This window comes from Chlorocebus sabaeus, chromosome 5 (assembly GCF_047675955.1).
Source record: "Chlorocebus sabaeus isolate Y175 chromosome 5, mChlSab1.0.hap1, whole genome shotgun sequence".
Classification (NCBI taxonomy): domain Eukaryota; kingdom Metazoa; phylum Chordata; class Mammalia; order Primates; family Cercopithecidae; genus Chlorocebus; species Chlorocebus sabaeus.
In genome coordinates this window covers 69,252,784-69,274,988 of record NC_132908.1, presented here as the reverse complement: position 1 = coordinate 69,274,988, position 22,205 = coordinate 69,252,784, and the positions used below count along the sequence as shown (strand labels likewise).

The 22,205-nt window shown below is 43.1% G+C and overlaps 1 protein-coding gene across 1 annotated transcript in view; it reads right to left on the bottom strand.

Annotated features, from left to right (window-relative positions):
• Window positions 1-22,205, bottom strand: part of PKD1L3 (polycystin 1 like 3, transient receptor potential channel interacting) — an 85,450-nt gene that overhangs the window by 23,582 nt on the left and 39,663 nt on the right. Inside the window, exons 16-24 of the mRNA XM_007993760.3 lie at window positions 17,575-17,721; window positions 8,700-8,896; window positions 7,464-7,663; window positions 6,139-6,319; window positions 4,593-4,785; window positions 4,259-4,493; window positions 2,026-2,125; window positions 1,352-1,492; window positions 164-349 (exon numbers count right to left, since the gene is read on the bottom strand). Of these exons, the coding sequence (XP_007991951.3) occupies window positions 164-349; window positions 1,352-1,492; window positions 2,026-2,125; window positions 4,259-4,493; window positions 4,593-4,785; window positions 6,139-6,319; window positions 7,464-7,663; window positions 8,700-8,896; window positions 17,575-17,721 (1,580 nt within the window). The remainder of the gene's footprint in view (window positions 1-163; window positions 350-1,351; window positions 1,493-2,025; window positions 2,126-4,258; window positions 4,494-4,592; window positions 4,786-6,138; window positions 6,320-7,463; window positions 7,664-8,699; window positions 8,897-17,574; window positions 17,722-22,205) is intronic.

The window sequence follows — 22,205 nt, the reverse complement described above, 5'->3', positions numbered from 1 at the left end:
ATGAAGTCCAGGGAACAAGCTCTTGGGATGCCCACAGGTACGGCCATATCAGAAAACACCAGCTGACCTTCCTCCACTTTCTCATAGATCGTGGTACAGGGTATTTGGAAAATTAATTGTACCCCATATTTGCAATGAATGGGCTTCAGGACTGCATTCTTACCTCTGTACTCCCCATACAGGCTAGGAAGGAGGATGTGATTGGCCCAGGGATAGAAATCCTGAAGAAGTTTGATTTCCGAGAATCGGGGCGAAAAGGTCTTCTGGATAGCTTGGTGGAGGTAAAATCTATTGGAGTTCTTTACAGAGCAGATTGCAGTCATCAACAGGGTAAGGAAAAGGATTTGTACTAGTTTAAAAGAGGAAAAAAATGTCATAGTTGAGTGGTTAACTTAGAAATCCTCTATGTCTTTTTCTTCATTTTCCTAAGTCTATAGACTTATGCAGGTCAAAACCAGTCAAAAATTGGCAGTTTCATATGGTTCAGTCTAATAATTATAAATACACACACTGACATTTCCTTCCCAGAATTATTCTGCCACTAATCATACATTTTACTTAAAATAAGATACATTGGCTGTGGCCAGGCACAGTGGCTCACACCTGTAGTCCTAGCACTTTGGAAGCTGAGAGGGGCAGATCACCTAATGTCAAGAGTTCAAGACCAGCCTGACCAACATAGTGAAAACCCCTATCTACTAGAAATACAAAAATGAGCTGGGCGTGGTGGTGTGTGCCTGTAATCCCAGCTAACCAGGAGACAGAGGTAGGAGAATCACTAGAACCCAGGAGGCACAGGATGCAGTGAGCTGACATTGCACTACTGCACTCCAGCCTGGGCAACAGAGTGAGTGTCAAAAAAAAAGAAAAAGAAAAATATACATAAAATCCCACACAAGAAATATGGTGTTCAGCTCTAAGGACCAAGCATGCGCTCTGTTTCACTCGTGTGATTGTGTTTACAAGAAGCAAAGTCATGATAAAAACAGAATTTGTCTTCTTTGGACTAGGGAATCCAGTAATGAACTAGATGTGTTGAAGCCAGTCAACTAGCACCTACAGAATAGCCGTTTGCCAAAGCATTTTCGTTTTCCCTCCCTAGATCGTGTTATTAAATTTTGCAGGTAGAGAAAGTGACTTACTCTAGCACAGAATGAAACCTCTAGACTCCAAGGTCAGGGGTCTGTCCAGTTACCATCCCACCTGCTTCACTGGAATCCCAAATCTCATGAGGTGAAGATTTTAAAAGACAGCTTTTCAACCCTTCTTTACTTTCCATTTTATTCTCTCTCTTCCTTTCCCTTCTGAAAAGGTGCTGTATTATCAATATGCTGCCATTTCCTCTCCATACCCAAAATATCTCCAGTCAGCTTGAAGAGTTTCTTCTTTTTCAAGGTTCTTTCTGGACGCTTAGTTGGACTATTCATAGCTGGGGCTACATAGATGGGGTTGTTCTTATCTCTTGAACCTGGTACTGACGAAGAACATTTTGCTGTCAAAAATTCAAATGCAGACCAAAGAAACGTTATATTTCATTAAGCGGCCACTCACCAGTCACTGAACATCTACTGTGCGCATTTCCTTTTAAATGTTAAACAAGCACTTCCTTTTAAATTTTAAATGTAAAACTGCCCACGCAGTGCTTCTTAAGCTCTCTATTATAAAGGACCTGTTTTTAAAACAATTCCAATCAGTTGAGGACTGATACTTTTGTACAATACAGTAAAAATGAGTTACTAGGCTGAACACAGTGGCTCATGCCTGTATTTTCAATTCTAGCACTTTGGGAGGCCAAGGCAGCAGGATCGCTTGAGGCCAGGAGTTAACCAGCCTGGTCAACACAGTGAGACGTTGTCTCTACAAAAAAAATAAAAAATTAGCCAGGCATAGTGGCACTTGCCTGTGGTCCCAGCTAGGGGAGGTGGGGGGAGAGGGGGGATATCAAGTATGGCAAGGTGGCCAGAGTTCCACTGATCTAATATGCTTTTTTCAAAATTAGGTAGTTGTTAGAACTACTTGAGTTACCCAAGAGTGCCAAGATCCTCTTTGTTTGTTGTTCCTTCTCTTTGTTAAGCTGTGGCATCCTGCTCATCATCAGTGAGTATAAGAATGTGAAGAAGACCACCTGGGCAGGAGAATTACAGGAGAACATTGTGAGCAGACGTTACAGACCCAGGAAGATAACACCATATGTAAAGGAAGAGGTGGGCACTCATGAAAAACTTCAATTATTTGGCTCTTCATGTTAATGAAAAACTAATTTCACAGTAATTTTTGCACAATGATGGGGACTAGGAGAAGGGCCATCAGACTCTAAATAATGTTAATATGTATATTTTTTGCTTATAGATCTTAATCTGGTTGGCTGGAGAAGCTGATACCGTCAAACGATTTGTGATGTCTATTCAATAACATCTCTCAGTATCTTTGGAAGACCTCTGATGAAAATCCAGACTTTTTTTTTTTTTTTTGAGACGGAGTCTCGCTCTGTCACCCAGGCTGGAATGCAGTGATGCAATCTCGGCTCACTGCAACCTCGGCTTCCTGGGTTCAAGTGATTCTCTTGCCTCAGCCTCCCAAGTAGCTGGGACTACAGGTGCATACCACACGCAGTTTATTTTATTTTATTATTATTTTTTGAGACAGAGTCTCGCTCTGCTGCCCAGGCTGGAGTACAATGGCACGATCTCAGCTTACTGCAACCTCCGCCTCCCGGGTTCAAGTGATTCTCCTGCCTCAGCCTCCTGAGTAGCTGGGATTACAAGCACTCACCACCACACCTGGCTAATTTTTGTATTTTTAGTAGAGACAGGGTTTCGCCATGTTGGCCAGGCTGGTCTCAAACTCCCGACCTCAGGTAATCTGCCTACCTCGGCCTCCCGAAGTGCTAGGATTACAGGCGTAAGCCACCACAACTGGCCTGGGATTTCTGTATTCTTAATAGAGACAGGGTTTCACCGTGTTGACCAGGGTGGTCTTGAAATCCCAACCTCAATTGATCTGCCCGCCTTAGCCTCCCAAAGTACTAGGATTACAAGCGTGAGCCACCGCTCCTGGCCACTATGGATTTTCTGGAGATGGATCCTTAGATGTGAAACCTCTCTAGCAAAAGGATGCAGAATTTGCAGGTTGTCACTATATATTCCCAGACTTCCCTTAACCAGGACTGGCTGTTCATTTCCTTGGCATTACTGTGTATTATTATTTTTCTTTGCCATTATTAAAACAAAAATGCAATATGATAGTTTTATTGGACTAGCGAAGCTGAATTTCTTACATGTGTTTTGGCCACTGCAATCACAGGTTTTGCTTTAAAAAATTTATATCTTAACTTACATATAGTTAAAAAAAAGTTCGCTTCTTGGTGTATAATTCCATGAGTGTTGATTAATACTTACAGTTGTATATCCACCACTACAGTCAAGATACCAAGTTGTTTCATCACCCCCGAAACTCCCTCAGGCTGTCCCTTTATATTTATGTTTTAGAAGGAACAGTCCATATCTTTTAGAAATATAAAGTCTGAAATACATGAAATGGATACAATGATATGAAGTCTGCTATTGTTTCCCCAAATAATAGATGAAACAAGATTGGCCATAAGATGGTTATTGTTGAAGCTGAGTGGTAGGGCTTAGAATGCATTATACTAGTCTTCACACTTTTGTGTGGGTTTGACATTTTTCTCAATTAAAAACATTTTAAGTTTTCTGTTACTTTTTCAAAGTGGTTTGGGTTGTTGATTTGTTACTGTCCTCTTCGCTCCTCAATCCTTTTCTGCCATACTTATTAGTTTTTCTGTCATGAATTTCATGTATCCCTAACAAACGTCAGTTTGCCTTTTTCTTTTTGTTTTTTAGCGTTGAGACAGGGTCTTGCTCTGTCACCTAGGCTGGAATGCAGTGGCACAATCACGGCTTACTGCAGCCTCAACCTCTGGGCCAAGCCATCCTCCCACCTTAGACTCCCAAGTAGCTGGAACTACAGGAGCACACCACCATGCCTGGCTAAGTTTTTCTAATTTTTGTAGACATGGAGTTTCATCATGTTGCCCAGGCTGGTCTCAAACACCTGGACTCAAGCAATCTGCCTGCCTTGGCGTCCCAAAGTGCTGAGATTACATGCATGAGCCACTGCACCCAGCCTGGTTTGCCTATTTGTTTTTTGTTATGTTGCATTGTCAAAACCACTTGACACCCAGGGACCTCAGTGTCCCTAACTTCTGCAACTCCAGTGGTTCTTCCCGTCCCGCACATACCTTTCCTGGCTGGCTGATGAAGACGTTTTGAAGCACTGATAAAATAATTGAAATCATCCAGCTGGTGGCTTGGTCTTTGCTCAATTCCAAGCTATAAAGTGCTGTAAAAAAGGCTGAAGCCAGGCTAGTCAGACCTAGGAGGAGCCAGCAGACTGCAGTTAACCATTTGGACAGGCCATTAGAGATGGGCTTTTTCCCTTCTTCTGAGCTCAGGATGGCGAAACTGGTGACTTCCCTGAAGCACAAAAGTTGAAGGAATAATCCCATAAGCATCAGCTGAGAGAGAGGATGAAGAAGATTACAGGGATAAAGAAGGCTTGGTGTGCTGCATTACCTGGATGGCTCTTGCTCCGTGGGAAGAATATGTATTTCCAAGAGTTCCTGGAGTTTTTGAAGTTGTCTGGCTGCATCTAGGAAGTCACAGGGCTGGTGACCCTGGGTGAGACCCAGCGTGCCTAAGTGAGATTTCAGCCTCTGCAGAACTCTACGCAGGTAACAGCAGAAATGATGGTGGTTTTCAGGAACAACTGAAAATATATTTCAAGTTGACACTCACAAGTAGATTTTTTTTTTTTTCAATCAGTGCTGACGAGGTTGGCCTCGAACGTGTAGCCTCGCCTCCCCGAGTGCCAGGGCAACTAGCCTGAGTCAGGGCAGCTCCCATCACAAGTGGATTTCCATAAGGAGCAATTAGTGGTAGAGATGAACAATTCATTAATTGATTTGAGGCTGTATTTTCCCACTAGCAGAGACTGGACTGTACCCAACCCTTGCAGTACTACCATCTTCTCTGAGGATGCCGGTGAATTTGTAGCAATTGTAAAATTCTAAGCTTTGATCTAAAGACTTTTAAAACCTATTTACTGAGTGCTTCACCAGAGTGGCAGTACATGTGACCTATACTAGTATGTGCTCAGGAGACTCAAATTGTATTTAAGAATCCATAAATTTCATAATCTCACCATCTCATAAAAGAAAAAGGATGACAAGTTTCAACAGTCTTCGACAAAGCAGATAGGATATGTGGGTCTAATACAGAAAACATTTTTTCTGTTTTTTTTTTGTTGTTGTTGAGATGGAGTCTTGCTCTGTCGCCCAGGCTGAGTGTAGTGGCACAGTATTGGTTCATTGCAACCTCCACCTCCCAGGTTCAACTGATTCTCCTGCCTCAGCCTCTCTAATAGCTGGGATTACAGGCATGTGCCACCACCTCCTGCTAATTTTTGTATTTATGGTAGAGACAGGGTTTCATCACATCATCAGGCTGGTTTTGAACTCCTGACCTCAGGTGATTGCACGCCTTGGCCTCCCAAAATGCTGTGATTACACATGTGAGCCACCCTGCCCGACCTGTGTTTCTTTTTTTTTTTCCGAGACGGAGTCTGACCATGTTGCCCCGTCTGCAGTGTAGTGGCCCGATCTCAGCTCACTGCAACCTCTGCCTCCTGGGTTCAAGCAATTCTCCTGCCTCAGCCTCCCCAGTAGCTGGGATTGCAAGCGCCCGCCCCCACGCCCAGCTCATTTTTGTATTTTTAGTAGAGACAGGGTTTCGCCATGTTGGCCAAGCTGGCCCTGATCTCCTGACTTCAGGTAATCCGCCCACCTTGGCCTCCCAAAGGGCTGGGATTACAGGCGTGAGCCACCATGCCTGGCTTGTGTTTTTTACTTAATCCTGTACTTTGTATCACCAGATAGAGATAGATTGTCCAGAAATCATCAAGGGGAACAAAGCTATCAACTCCATATTAGAAGCTTAAGGAAATTAAAACAACCAGAAGGTTGTATCAGGCCTGTTGGTTATGAATGAGTAAGAAAGTAAGAGACATGCAAGGGAGTGGGAGGCGGATGGAAGACTGTTACTGAAATCTACTGAAGTTTACCACGTGCCCAGTGGCGCTCTGCCTGCTGATGACAGCTTTGACCCTCCAGGTGAGACGATATGAGGCTGGATAAAAGTTTCACCAGCTTAGTAACGTCACAAGAACTCCATGGCGGCTGCTCACACTTGGAGAGTAGGTATGTATCTCTCCTGAGCAGGAATCTCACAGTTTCCTTTAATTCCTGAATGTAGGACCAAGATGAGAAAAATCAGCCTGTTTTTCATTAACCCAGCATTTGTAGCAATTACAGGTGGTAAGGCCGTTTCCTTTAGTCAGAAGGGGATTTGCTTAGCATGAAGAACCGCAATTTTTCATGTTCCTTGAATTTTTCAGAAAGCAGTCACCTCACAGCTCACGGTAGCTTCAATATCACTTTCATGAGAGAATACAGAATGAAAAAAGAGACAATTTGATCAAACATCAAAGACTACAGCAAGGCCAGAGTAGTGCCCACGCACTCCCATTTAGTTCTCAGAATACTTAATCATCAAGAGTAAAAGCTAAGCGTGTGGTTGATCACAGCTCAGGGGACAGGAACTGGGAAAAATGTATTACAGGTAACAGGACCCTGACAGCCTCCCATGAGATTCTTCCCACTGCTCTCTTCCACTGCGTGGGGAAGGGGAGCATGTCATTTTTTCTTTTTTTTTGAGACAGAGTCTTGCTCTGTCGTCAGGTTGGAGTGCAGTGGCGCGATCTCGGCTCACTGCAACCACTGCCTCCTGGGTTCAAGCGATTCTCCTGGCTCAGCCTCCTGAGTAGCTGAGACTACAGGCTCATGCCACCACACCCGGCTAATTTTTTTTTTTTTAAATCTTTAGTAGAGACGGGGTTTCATCGTGTTAGCCAGGACGGTCTCGATCTCCTGACCTCGTGATCTGCCCACCTCGGCCTCCCAAAGTGCTGGGATTACAGGTGTGAGCTACCATGCCCGGCCGGGAGCATATAATTTATCTGTAAAATTTGATACTGGCTGGGTGTGGCGGCTCACGCCTGTAATCCCAGCTCTTTGGGAGGCCAAGGTGGGAGAATGGCTTGAGCCCAAGGGTTTGAGACCAGCCTGGACAACACGATGAAACCCTGTCTCTACAAAAAAAAAAAAAAAAAAAAAAAATTGCCAGACATGGTGTCACATGCCTGTAGTTTCAGCTACTTGGGAGGCTGAGGTGGGAGGATCACTTGAGCCTGGGAGCTTGAGGCTGCCACAGTGAGCTGAGGTTGCACCACTGCACTCTCCAGCCTGTGCAACAGAGCCAGACACTATCTCAAAACAAATAAGCAGGCAATAAAATAAAATATAAAATAAAATTTGATATCAAACTTACCTCAACTACGATTGCGGCAGAGACAGGCTCAACAGAAGCATCTGAGAGGCAGGAGGCCTGGACGGGAGGAAAGAGGGGCAGAGTCTCCTGTGGCTCAATCAACGGGAAGAGCCGCCCAATGACAAGATTGATGGGGAAGAGGATGACAGCAGTGTGGATGCTGATCAGCAGCTCAGACCAGGCCACACCAAATGGACCCACTGAAAGAAAAGCACAACGTCAACTTTTATCGTCAACAATTAACATAATCGCAAAGTCATTCCTCTCCTAGGTTTAACTATTCACTGAGGAAGTTAACTACATTTATCTCGGGATAAAATTATCATGGCAGTAAAGACCATGTTGTGTTCCTAATATTGCTTCATTTATTAATGAATGAGAACACCGAGAACATTTGTTAGAGTATTCTAATGTCAGGGCAGTGGAGGAAAAATGAAGGCACAATGTATTAGTCTGTTTTCACATTGCTATAAAGAACTACCTGAGACTGGGTAATTTATAAAGAAAAGAGGTTTAATTGACTCACAGTTCTTCATGGCTGGGGAGGCCTCAGGAAACTTACAATCATGGCAGAAGGTAAAGAGGAAGCAAGACACCTTACATGGCATTACAAAGCATTACAAAGCACTACAAAGCACCTTACGTGGCATTACACTTTACATGCCTTACAAAGCAAGGCATCTTGCATGGCGGCAGAAGAATGACAGGGGAACTGCCACACACTTTTTTATCCCCCCGAGATGGAGTTTTGCTTTGTCACCCATGCTGGAGTGCAGTGGCGCAATCTCAGCTCACTGCAACCTCTGCCTCCGTGGTCCAGTTCAAGCAACTAAACCATCAGATCTCATGAGAACTCACTCACTATCATGGGAAAAGCATGGGAGAAACTGCCCCCATGATCCAGTCACCTCCCAGCAAGTCCCTCCCCCAATACAGGGGGATTACAGGTGGATGGAGATTCGGGTGGGGACACAGAGCCAAACCATATCACACAACATGATTCTGTTTCTAACCCTGAAAGTAAGGAGAATGGAATACAGTAATAGTATTACATAGTAGGCTAGGCATGGTGACTCATGCCTGTAATCCCAGCATTTCAGGAGGCTGAGGCAGGAGGATCACTTGAGGCCAGGAGTTCCAGACCAAGCCTGGGTAACAGAGTGAGACCCTGTCCAAAAAAAAAAAAAAAAAAAGGATTGCTTACTACAAACAACACACATCAGGGCTCATCCGTACATTGCTTATCTCTCTTGGCAGTGGTGCTGTTTATCTTCCAGAACATAACATTAATGACCATGTTGCAGAGTAGCAGTGTCATGCAGCAAGACAGCCGTTGGACCCTTGTAAACTGGTTCCAGGGATGCCGAGTTGCAACTGAAAGCCACAGATAATCCTGGGTGAACTTTTCGACAATCATGGAGGAAAACAGATGTCTGAAAAGAGAAATTAGAAGAGGAAATACATGAGATTTTATTCTGAAAGTGCACCAGTTTAAGATGTGATTTGCCCAGCAACAAGCAACATGACAGCTCCCCAGCCTCTGTTCAACACCTCTGTGAATAAGCTTTCCGATATCGTAATTCTTCTATTTAAATTCTTTTACCACCACACAAATGTGTCCATGTAAGATTCTTTTGTTATTTTAGGATAAAAGGTTGTTGAGGATAATTTATACAGTATGCGAGTTTAAAATTAAAAATGGTTGTTTTAGCTTTATAAGAGTTTTGATAAATCTTTTACTCTTCACAAGTTTACATTAAACTACTGCTCAAAATAGTTTGGTAAATTCATACTCTGAGCACTTTCTCTACTCCAAATATGGAGGCACTATAAATAATATCTAAAAAGAAAGAACCAAAAAGACTTTGCTGGGCTTAAACACAAAATAAACCTTTCTGAGGAAGAGAAGCAGAATGAGAGAACAAGGTGGTGAGAGTGAGGTAGAAGCCACAGGATTACCGAGCTCCTGATCTGGAAGAAGCCAGTACAAAAGTGGGAGCTTGACTTTTGTAGGGTAACTGAACTCAAAATGTTTCACTGGGTACAGGAAAGGGCGGGACAAAACCAACTTCACTGCTAGAAGCTAGGGTTGAGGCTGGAGCTCATGAAAGGATACGTCAGAACAAAACCACCTCTGTAGGGCAACACATTTATATTAAGGAGGTGAGGAAAAAAAGGACAGCTTCATGACCGGCAACTGAGTCGAGATCCAAGACTCATGACAAGATCTGCAATACTCCTAGTTTCATTAATTTCACTGAAAAATAGGAGCTCCAAAGTTCCATATAATAAGGCCCAGTTCTAGACTAGAGATGTGAAGGGGTGGAATGAAAACAGTAGCAAAACCACTCAGGGATGGTGTTTGTGGTGGAAGGGGTGGGAGGGATGGTATGTGTGTGTGTGGAGGTGCAGTGGTAGGGAGAGGAGTGGGAGGGAGAGGGAAAATAATCCAGCCCAAAAGAAATTAATGTAATGGGACCCAGGAGGCAGAGGTTGCAGTGAGCCGAGATCGCACCATTGCACTCTAGCCTGGGCTACAAAGAGAGACTCCATCTAAAAAAGAACAAAAAAAGTGGTGTATGTAAACACACACACACAATGGAGTATCATTTAGTTTAGTTTTTTGTTTGTTTTTGAGACAGGGTCTTGCTGGGTCACCAGGTTGGAGTGGAGTGCAGTGGTGAGATCTTAGCTCACTGCAACCTCCATCCCCCTGACTCAAGTGATCCTCCCACCTCAGCCTCCCAAGTAGCTGGGACCACAGATACACACCACCACATCTAATAGGGTTTAGCTGTATCCCCACCCAAATTTAATCTTGAATTGTAGTTTCCAAAATCCTCTCCTCTGTCATGGGGGGAACCAGGTGGAGATAACTGAATCATGGGGTTGGTTTCCCCCATCCTGTTCTTGTGATAGTGAGCGAGTTCTCACAAGACCTGATGGTTTTATAAGGTGCTCCCCACTTCACTGGGCACTCATTCTCCTTGCTGCTACCATGTGAAGAAGGATGTGTTTACTTCCCCTTCTGCCATGATTGTAAGTTTCCTGAGGCCTCCCAAGCCATGCTGAACTGTGAGTGAATTAAACATCTTTCCTTTACAAATTACCGAGTCTTAGGCATGTCTCTCCATAGCAGCATGAGAATGTACTAAATACAACACCTGGCTAATTTTTGTATTTTTTGTAGAGATGGGGTTTTGCCATGTTGCCCAGGCTGGTCCTGAACTCCTGAGCTCGAGTGATCCACCTGTCTCAACCTCCCAAAGTGCTGGGATTCCAGGTGTGAGCCACTGCACCTGGCCCTCACTTAGCTTTAAAAAGGAAGAATTTTTTTTTTTTTTTTTTTTTTTTTTTTTTTGAGACGGAGTTTCACTCTTGTCGCCTAGGCTGGAGTGCAATGGCGCGATCTTGGCTCACTGCAACCTTCACCTCCCAAGTTCAAGCAATTCTCCTGTGTCAGCCACCCAAGTAGCTGGGATTACAGGCACCCACAACCATGCCTGGCTAATTTTTGTATTTTTAGTAGAGATGGAGTTTCACCATGTTGGCCAAGCTGGTCTCGAACTCCTGACCTCTGGTGATCCACCTGCCCTGGCCTCCCAAAGTGCTAAGATGATGGGTGTGAGCCACTGCACCCAGCCCAAAAAGGAAGGAAATTCTTGCACATACTACAACAGGAATGAAACTTGAGGACATTATGATAAATGAAATAAGGTAGTCACAGAAAGACAAATACTGTATGGTTCTGCTTACATGAGGAATGTGAAGCAATGAAGTGTACAGAAATAGAATAGTTGCCAAGGGTTGGAAGGCGGAGGAAACAGGAAGTTGTTCACTGGGTGTAGAGTTTCAGTTTTGCAAGGTGAAAAAGTTCTGGAGCTCTGTTGCACAGCAATGTGAATACATACACTACTACTGAACTAAACACTTAAAAATGTTAAGATGGTAAATGTTATGGTTTTTTCCATAACTTTAAAAATTGTAAAAATAGTGTAAACATAAACATAAATAAATATATAGCTTGCAACATTTCTGCCTTAAAAAATAACTACATGCAGCAGTGATTATAAATCTATGTTATGGACACACAATACATGAAGATGTAATTTGTATGACAACAGTAGCACAAAGGAGCAGGAAGGGAACTGAGCTATAAGAGTGAAATTTTTGTATACTATTGAAATTAAGTTGATAGTAATCCAGCTAGGTTGTCATAAATTAGAATTTTAATTACATTCCCCAGGGGAGGCATAAAGAAAATAATTTAAAAAGATATAGTAAAAGATATGACAAAAGAACAGGGTAGACTGGAAAATATCCATTTAACACAGAGAAGGCAGTGATGTCCACTGGGAGATTCTATGCCAGTAGGTGTGGGTAACTGTTGAACCCCATTTGTGATGGAGATTAAAAAAAAAGGCAGTGATAAAGAAACAGAGGAACAAAAAAGATACGGTACAGACAGAAAACAAATAGCAACATGGCAGACACAAACCTCACCTTATTAGTAATTATATCAAACGTAAATAGGTTAAACTCACAAATTAAAAGATAGAGATTGGCAGAATGGACCAAAAAATGCCTAATCCAGCTATATTCTGTCAACAAGAGACATAATTTAGATATGAAGACACAAATGAACTGAAATTAAAAGGATGGGCAGGTAGTGGTAGCTCATGCTTGTAATCCCAGCACTTTGGGAGGCCAAGGTGGGAGGATCATTTGAGGGCAGGAGTTCGAGACCAGCCCGGCAAACATGACAAAACCCCATCTCTAATAAAAACACAAAAATTAGCCAGGCATGGTGGCAAGTGCCTGTAGTCCTAGCTACTCGGGAGGCTAAGGCAGGAGAATTGCTTGAACCCGGGAGGTTGCAGTGAGCCAAGATCACGCCACTGGACTAAAAAGATGGAAAAAGGTATTCCATGTAAACAGCAATCAAAAAAGGGCTGGAGTGGCTATACTAATAATATAAGACAAAATATACTTCAAGACAAGAATTATTACTAGAGGTAAAGGACATTTTATTAAAGGGTCAGTCTATTAAGAAGATAAATTCGCCTGTGCTCACTTGTTTTCTTGCAAGTCAAATGAAGTGTTACCAGCCAGCCATATAGCTGTCACAGTGTTTCTGCTTAGGAACTGCTCCACAGGCAGAAGACAATGTATTAAAATCTTCAACGTGTTAAGGGAAAAATAACAAAAAATTTCTATCCAGTTAAATAGCTAACTATGAGTCAAGAGTAAAGATGGACACACACTTCTCATTAGAACTATTAAAAGAGCTACTTCAACAAGAAAAAAGCCCAGAGTAACGATAAGAAATACAGAAAACTGGCTGGACGCGGTAGCTCACACCTGTAATCCCAGCACTTTGGGAGGCCGAGGTGAGCAGATCACCCTGAGGTCAGGAGTTCGAGACGAGCCTGGCCAACATGGTGAAACCCCATCTGTACTAAAAATACAAAAACTAGCCAGGCGTGGTGGAGGGTGCCTGTAATCCAGCTACTCAGGAGCCTGAGGCAGGAGAATCGCTTGAATCCAGGAGGCGGAGGTTGCAGTGAGATGAGATCACATCACTGCACTCCAGCCTGGGTGACACAGCGAGACTCCATCTCAAAAAAAAAAAAAAAAAAAGCCGGGCATGGTGGGTCATGCCTGTAATCTTAGCACTTTGGGAGGGTGAGGCGTGCAGACTGCCTGAGAGCAGGAGTTTGAGACTAGCCTGGGCAACAGAGTGAAACCCCATCTCGACTAAAATACAAAAAATTAGCCAGGCGTGGCAGCATATGCCTGTTATCCCAGCTACTTGGGAGGCTGAGAAAGGAGAATTGCTTGAACCTGGGAGGCGGAGGTTGTAGTAAGCCGAGACTGCGCCACTGCACTCCAGCCTGGGTGACAGAGCAAGACTCCCGTCTCAAAACAAAAAAAAAGCCACAAAAAGAATACAGAAAACTAAGCTGGGCACGGTGGCCCTCACCTGTAATCCCAGCACTTTGGGAGGCCAAGGTGGGCGGATCACCTGAGGTCAGGAGTTTAAGACCAGCCTGACCAACATGGAGAAACCCCGTCTCTACTAAAAATACAAAATTATCTGGGCGTGGTGGCGCATGTCTGTAATCCCAGCTGCTTAGGGGGCTGAGGCAGGAGAATCACTTGAACCTGGGAGGCAGAGGTTGTGGTGAGCTGAGAGAGCTGAGATAGGGCCATCGTACTCCAGGCTGGGCAACAAGAGCGAAACTCCGTCTCAAAAACCAACCAACCAACCAACCAACCAACCAACCAACCAACCAAACAAACAAACAAACAAAAAGCAAAGAATACAGAAAACTAAAATAAACAGAAAAATTACATTATTAATATATTTAACTGTGAATTATGAAAGGAAAGCCTTTTTTGTGCATCTAAAAACATAATGGTAAAACCAAACCACTAGAGAGTAATTCAAAACATGGGAATTGGGAGAGAGGTTACTCAAGAATGGTTAAAGCATTGCTAATTCTTTGTCATGTTCCGGCAGAAGAAACATTCTTAGAAAATTGATATAGAGAAAAAGCGTGTTAAAAATTAAAAGTAACCAATAAAAAGAATTAGAAGAGGAAAAAGAGGAACAGAAGCAGGAAGTGGAAAAAGAAGAGGAGAAAGAGGAAAAAAATACAATGTATAGTTTCTAAACCAGCAAAGATTAAAAAATACAAGAAGTGGCCAGGCATGGTGGCTCACACCTGTAATCCTAGCACTTTGGGAGACCAAGACATGCAGATTACTTGAGCCCAGGAATTTAAGACTAGCCTGGGCAACATGGTGAGACCCTGTTTCTACAAAAAATAGTTTTAAAATTAGCCAGGCGTGGTGGCACACACCTGTAGTCCCAGCTACTCAGGGAGCTCAGGTGGGAGGATCACCTGAGGCCAGCAAGGTTGAGACTGCAGTGAGCTGTGATCATGCCACAGCACTCCAGCTTGGGTGATAGAGCAAGACCGCATCTCAAAAAACAACCAACCAACCAACCAAGAGGCAGAGAACCTTAAAAAAACCACAAAACCTGTCAATTTGACAATGTGGAAAGTAGATAGAGAATGGATTATAACAAATAATGCAAAATAATATGGTAAAGTAAGTCCAAATGGATCGGTAATCATAATTAATGTAAACATAGTAAAGTCATGTATCAAAAGATAGACATTATTAGATCTGGTTTTTTAAATATCCAGTTATATGTTGCTTGCAAGACATAACTCTAAGCAAAACCATAAAAAAGGCTGAAAGTAAAAAGATAAGAACAAACAATAGAAATAATATCAGTATGTCAACTTTCTTTAGTTAATATAAAATGGAATTTAAGATACAAAGTGTCAACAGGATCAAAGGGAGATCTATATAATAAAACCCCCAGTGTCTCCAGAAGAAATAACATGCACTTAAATGCTCCTAATAAATATCCAATAGACATATAAAATATGTCTGTATGGTAAAAACTTATGTAACTGAAGGAGAATTAAACTCACAGTCATTCCTCTATTGGAAACACAGAGATTAAACAAATAAAAAATCACATTTCAACAAAAATGTTTGAATAAATATACCTATGTATGTTTTAAAAATACTAGAACTTTGGATGCAATGGTGTATGCCTGTAATCCTAGCTACTCAGGAAGCTGAGGTGGGAGGACTGATTGAGCCTAGGTGTTTGGGACCAGCTTGGGCAACATAGTGAGACCCTATCTCAAAAATCAAAACAAAACAAAGCAAACCTAGGACTGCATCGGGTCTAGGGAGGGGAAATAGTATTCACCACTCCTTAAGTTTTCATAAAGGAGAGACAATTTCTGCCAGTTTATTCCTATACAAAAGTAACACACAATTTAAAATGTGTATTTCTTGTTTGTTTTGGAGACAGGAACTCATTGTTTTTTTGTTTTTATTTTATTTTTTTCCCACTTCTTGCTTGCTGAGAGTCCCTGATTTTTGGTTTCAAGACTTATTTGTTTTGAGATGGAATCTTTGCTCCTTTGCACAGGCTGGAGTGCAGTGGCACGATCTCAGCTTATTGCAGCCTCGACCTCCCGGGTTCAAGTGATTTTCCTGCCTCAGTCTCCCCAGTAGCTGGGACTACAGGCATGCACCACTGTGCACGGCTAATTTTTGTATTTTTGGTGGATAAGGGGTTTCACCATGTTGGCCAGGCTGAGCTCAAACTTCTGACCTCAGGTGATCTGCCCACCTCAGCCTCGCAAAGTGTTGGGATTACTGGAGTGAGTCACCATACCCGGCCCTCCCCCTTGAATCTGATTTTCAAAGTGAGGACATAAAAGGCTGAAGCCCCTACTTAGTTCTGTTGAACTGCCCATTCTGGAGGGAGACAGCCACCCTATGAAAAAGGCCACTCTCCTGAGGCTGGAGCCACGCGTAGGTGCTTTGTTGACAGCCACAGATAAGCTCTCAGTTGACAGCCAGCGCCCCCTGCTGACCTTGTGAGCGAATAATTTTTGGAAATCTATCAGGAACTTACAGGTGAGTACAGACCCAGCCAGGATGAAAGAGCCGGAGGGAAAACTCCCCAGCCATGGCCTTACTGAATTTCTGACCCACAAAACCAGGAGAAAAGTAAAGTGGTTGTTTTAATCCACTCAGTTTTGGGAGCAATTTGTTACGCAGCAAGTGTTATTGGAGCAGATCTTAATAAAGAAATAGACATTTCTTGCTGTTCTGGACATCCTAACTACTCAATCACACAAGATCGGGATAGGAGTCCGGTCTCAGAAGAAACAGCTCCATGTTTTTGCCTTTAGGCATTTTAATGTAAGGACATGGTGTTTGGTTGGTTGGTTTTGTTGTTGTTTTGAGACAGGGTCTCTCTCTGTCGCTGAGGCTGGAGCGCAGTGGCTCTATCTTGGCTCACTGCAACTTCCGCTTCTCGGGTTCAAGCCACTCTTCTGACTCAGCCTCCCAAGAAGCTGGGACTACAGTCTCATGCTACCATGTCTGGCTAATTTTCATACTTTCGGTAGAGATGGGGTTTTGCTATGTTGGCCAGGCTGGTCTCAAACTCCTGGCCTCAAGTGATTTGCCCACCTTGGCCTCTCAAAAGTGCTGGGATTACAGGCGTGAGCCACCATGTCCGGCCAGGACATGACGTTTGGGCCTCTTGCAATCATCTTGTTCCCATGAGGAAAAAGCCGAGAGCCCTAATATTGAACCGGAAAGCTGAAGATAAGAAGGATGTCACATAGCAGAGGTATATTCTCCTAGGCATATTCTCATCTTTAGCATTCAGGAGACATAGAAAGATACATGGATACCTAGAAAGATACAGAAGTCGATACGCACATTATACTGTTCTCCTGGTCTGAATTCACCAGTACCACATTGCTTTAATTATTTTGGTTTACTAGCATCTTTGTATTTTTTGAGACGGAGTTTCACTCCATCACCCAGGCTGGAGTACAGTGGCAATCTCAGCTCACTGCAACCTCCACCTCCCAGGTTCAAGCACTTCTCCTGCCTCAGCCTCCTGAGTAGCTGGGATCACAGGCGTGCACTACCACACCTGGCTAATTGTTGTATTTTTAGTAGAGTCAGGGTTTTGCCATATTGGCTAGGCTGGTCTTGAACTCCTGACCTCAAGTGATCTGCCTGCCTAGGCCTCCCAAAGTGCAGGGATTGCAGGCGTGAGCCACGGTGCCCGGCCAGTTTACTAGTGTCTTTGAAAATCAGTTGAAGGCTACAGCCCTCTCATACTTTCCTTTATTTTTATATTTTGTTCTCATAAATAGAAGTAGTGGTATCCTTTTTATATTCTATTGATCTGAGTGATTGTTTTATTCCTTGATATCTTAGTAAATTATTTATAAATGATTCTCTAGGTTAACAGTTTCAGAAAATAAGGGCACTATTTATAATTTTTATACTGCAAATGTCTTTTTGTCTTCCTTCTGATTTTTAAGGTAATGCTTACACCATTTACAACCACAACAGTAAAGCTTATGTATGTTTGAAATAATATATTAATAAAATGTTAATTTGCATTAAAAACAATTCAACAGTGAACAATTCAATTAATAGTGAACATCAATGTTCACTGTTAATAGTAATTTTCCAACAGTACCTAAAGGAAAAGAGCTGTCTCTTTGAAACTGGGATGAAGACGCGGTCAAGCTCACAGTCTCCGAGGTCCACAGCCAGCCAGCAATTGCACAGGAAATGCCACTTCCTCTTCACTGCCATGTCACAGACAATTACCTGGCTGACATACCTGTAGTAAAATGAAGATAATCACGTTAGGCAGGTGGGCTCGAACCAGTTGTTTGTAGTAAGACGTAACCTCGGACCATTAGTAAACTGTCCAAGTAAATGAACTGTTTCATTGCAAGGCAAGAACTAAAGAAAGGAAAGTTGGACATGGTGGTGCGCGCCTGTAATCCCAGCACTTTGGGAGGCTGACGCAGGCGGATTGCTTGAGCTCAGGTGTTTGAGCACAGCTTGGGTGACATGACAAAATCCCATCTTTACAAAAATATATAAAAATTAGCTGGGCGTGGTGGTGTATGCCTGTAGTCCTAAGCTACCTGGGAGGCTGTGGTGGAAGGATTGTTTGAGCCCGGGAGGTCAAGGCTGCAGTGAACTGAAATTGCACCACAGCATTGTAGCTTGGGTGACAGACTTGAGACTCTGTCTCAAAAAATAAAAACAAAGAAATGAGAGTAGATCTTTCCCTTCCCAACTTCTAAGGGAGTTCACGTACTAGACACCAGACTGCAAACCTTTCTCACGTATGAATAGCTCAGTATGTATATATACTTTTTATAACCTTTCTCTGTCCCATATGTGACAGTGGCTTGCCACCTTTTCAAATATCCCATCTGCCTCTCTTTCATCATCGGGGTATAAATGGGGTGTAGTCTTTAACGTTTACATTAATGACTTTTCGCTCTCCTTAGCCTCATCTCCACTTCACAGAGCCACAGGCCCTGAGAGTTCATCCTTTTCCCAACCACAGTGTTTTATCACTAACTTCTCCACTGCCTTCAGCTGTTTACACACTTGTCCTCTGGGGCACCTGATTGTACAACCTATTTGATTTCACCTCACAACTAGTCAGCAAACCTCCTCCTTTACTGGAATGAGGCTATTTTCCCCAAGGGTCTGTGTTTCGTGTCATGAAACCACTTAAATTTCTCTTGTCAAAATCTTAATTTTAGTTGAAAGTTATTTTCTGTGTTGGGAATATAGACTCCTTTAAACCTAAAGTAATTCTGGGGACTGTCTCACTGAAGCAGTTTATAAAACAACAGGTGACTAAGTTGCATTTGATTCAACCAGGGAGTGCATTTTATACATATAAAGCTTTCACTTAAAAGCAAAGTATGGGCCAGGGGTGCTGACTCATGCCTGTAATCCCAGCACTTTGGGAGCTGAGACGGGTGGATTGCTCGTGCTCAGGAATTTGAGACTAGCCTGGGCAATGTGGTGAAACCCCATTTCTATTTAAAAAAAACACAAAAATTAGCCAGGGATGGTGGTGCATGCCTGTGGTCCCAGCTACTCAGGAGGCTAAGGTGGGAGGATCACTTGAGCCCGGGAGACAGAGGTTGCAGTGAGCTGTGATCATGCCACTGCACTCCAGCCTGGGTGACAGAGCCAGACCCTGTCTCGGAAAATAAGAAAATAAAAGCAAGGTATAATAAAAGCAGAATAAAACAAAATAAAGAAGAAAATACTTATTTTCTGGTTGGTGAGAAACTATTCCCAGGCTTTTTGTGTGTCCAGTGTAACTTTTACTCTTATATTCTTTCAAATAGAAGAAAAAGTAGAGAATCCAAAGTGAGTGTTAGGAAAGTCTAGTTGAGGCATTCACTATGATTAGCAGAAATATTATGGAAAAAATTGTCATTTGCTACAAAAAGAAAAAAAGGACTGGCAGTCTTTTTTATGGGAGGTGATTCTTTTGCTTTTCTGTGCTTTCCAAGTTTTCTGCATTAAAGCACATACACTGTTTGCAATTAATAACATAAAAACAGGCCAGGTGCGGTGGTTCACACCTGCAATCCCAGCACTTCGGGAGGCCAAAGTAGGAGGATTGCTAGAGCCCATGAGATTGAGACTGGCCTGGGCAACACAGGGAGACCCCATCTCTATAAAAAATAAATAAATAAATAAGAAAAATTAGCCGGGTGTGGTGACGTGTACCTGAGGTCCCAGCTCCTTGGGAGGCTGAGGTGGGAGGATCATTTGAACCCAGGAGGTCAAAGCTGTGGTGAGCCATAATCATGTTACTGCACTCCGGTCTGGGCAACAGGGTAGGACCTCAAACAACAATGAATAAAACAGAAATGAAAAGAAAATCAAATGGTGACTAGAGAACGCCTTCAAAAGAGCTTTAAGGGCAGGGCGCAATGACTCACACCCGTAATCCCAACACTCTGGGAGACTGAGGTGGGTGCACTGCTTGAGGCCAGGAGTTTGAGACCAGCCTGGCCAACACAGTGAAACCCTATCTCTACTAAAAACACAAAAATTAGCTGGGTGTAGTGGCGCATGCCTGTAGTCTCAAGTACTCGGGAGTCTGAGGCACGAGAATCACTTTAACTTGGGAGGCACAGTTGCAGCGAACTGAGATTGCACCACTGCACCCCAGCCTGGGTGACAGCACCAGACTCTGTCTCAAACAAAACAACAAAAAAAGAGCCGTAATACCTGATAGGAAGCTCTGGAGGTGACACATAATCCTGAGAATTTAATTGTAACGAATACTTATTGTTACAATATTAATTATAACTTAATTTTAACAAGTATTTATCCAGTTCCTCTATAATCTTGGCACTGTTCTAGCTGCTGAGAATAGAATAAGACAGTAGTATCTTTATCCTTGAGGAGCATGAAATCACTGTGAGCTAAAAAATAATAGAATTATAATCAAAGACTACATATAGAATTAGGATTGATATAAACCAGTGGTAAAAAAATGTGAGAAAAGTAGAAAATATTACATTGATGTAAATTTCTTTGGGTGCTTCCTCTAAAAGAGTTAAATTGTAAAATTATTTTGCTATGATTATAAAATAACATCCATCATTCAATTTTTTCAAAATACCTAAAAGTACGCTGAAGAACATTTAAAAGATTTATAATCCTGCTACCTGGAGATAACTATAATAATTTATTGGCCGGGTGTGGTGGCTCACGCCTGTAATCCCAGCACTTTGGGAGGCCAAGGCAGGCAGATCACGAGGTCAGAAGATCGAGACCATCCTGGCTAACACGGTGAAACCCCGTCTCTACTAAAAATACAAAAAATTAGCTGGGCATGGTGGCGGGCACCTGTAGTCCCAGCTACTTGGGAGGCTGAGGCAGGAGAATGGCATGAACCTGGGAGGTGGAGCTTGTAGTGAGCAGAGATCGCGCCACTGCACTCCAACTTGGGCAACAGAGCAAGACTTTGTCTCAAAAAAAATTAACTTATTATATATACTCTAGACCTTTTCCTATACACATACTTTTTTTATTATTTCATTTTTTTTGAGACGGAGTCTCGCTCTGTCCCCAGGCTAGAGTGCGGTGGCGCGATCTCGGCTCACTGTAACCTTCGCCTCCTGGGTTCAAGTCATCCTCCTGCCTCAGCCTTCTGAGTACTTGAGACTACAGACATGTGCCACCACACCCAGCTAATTTTTGTATTTTTAATAGAGACGGGGTTTCACCATGTTAGCCAGGATAGTCGTGATCTCCTGACCTTGCGATCCACCTGCCTCGGCCTCCCAAAGTGCTGTGATTACCGGCATGAGCCACTGCTCCCAGCCTATTTTATTTTTTTGAGACAGAGTCTCACTCTGTTGTACACACTGGAGTGTAGTAGCATGAATGTGTCACACTGCAGCCTCTACCACCAGGCTCAATGATTGTCCCACCTCAGCCTCCCGGGTATCTCAGACTAAAGGTGTGTGCCACCATGCCTAGCTATATATATTTCTGTATTTTTTGCATAAATGGGGTTTTGCCATGTTGCCCAGGCTGGTCTTGAACTCTCGGGCTCAAGCAATCTGCCCTCCTCAGCCTCCCAAAGTGCTGGGATTGCAGGCATGTGCCACCATGACTGGCCTATGTGTATGTGTACATATAAATATATATATATAAAAAAATATATACATATATAAATTAAAAAATATATATATATATATTTTTTTGAGACCGAGTCTCACCCTGTCACCCAGGCTGGAGTGCTGGAGAGCAATGGTGTGATCTTGGCTCACTGCAACCTCTGCCTCCCGGGTTCAGGCAATTCTCATGCCTCAGCCACCCGAGTAGCTGGGATTACAGGCACGTGCCACCACACCCAGCTAATTTTTTAAATCTTTAGTAGAGATGGGGTTTCACCATGTCGGCCAGGATGGTCTTGATCTCCTAACCTTGTGATTCACCTTCCTTGGCCTCCCAAAGTGTTGGGATTACAGGCGTGAGCCACCACAACCAGTCTATTTTATATTTTTGAGACAGTATCACTCTGTTGCCCAGGCTAGAGTGCAGTGCAGTAATCGCAAATGCATCACACTGCAGCCTCCACCACTGGGCTCAATGATTGTCCCACCTCAGCCTCCCGGGTATCTCAGACTACAGGCATGTACCACCATGGACTGTTGTGGGAAGTCAGGGACCCCAAACATAGGGACTGGCTGGAGCTGAGGCAGAAGAACATAAATTGTGAAGATTTCATGGATATTTATCAGTTCCCAAAATTAATAC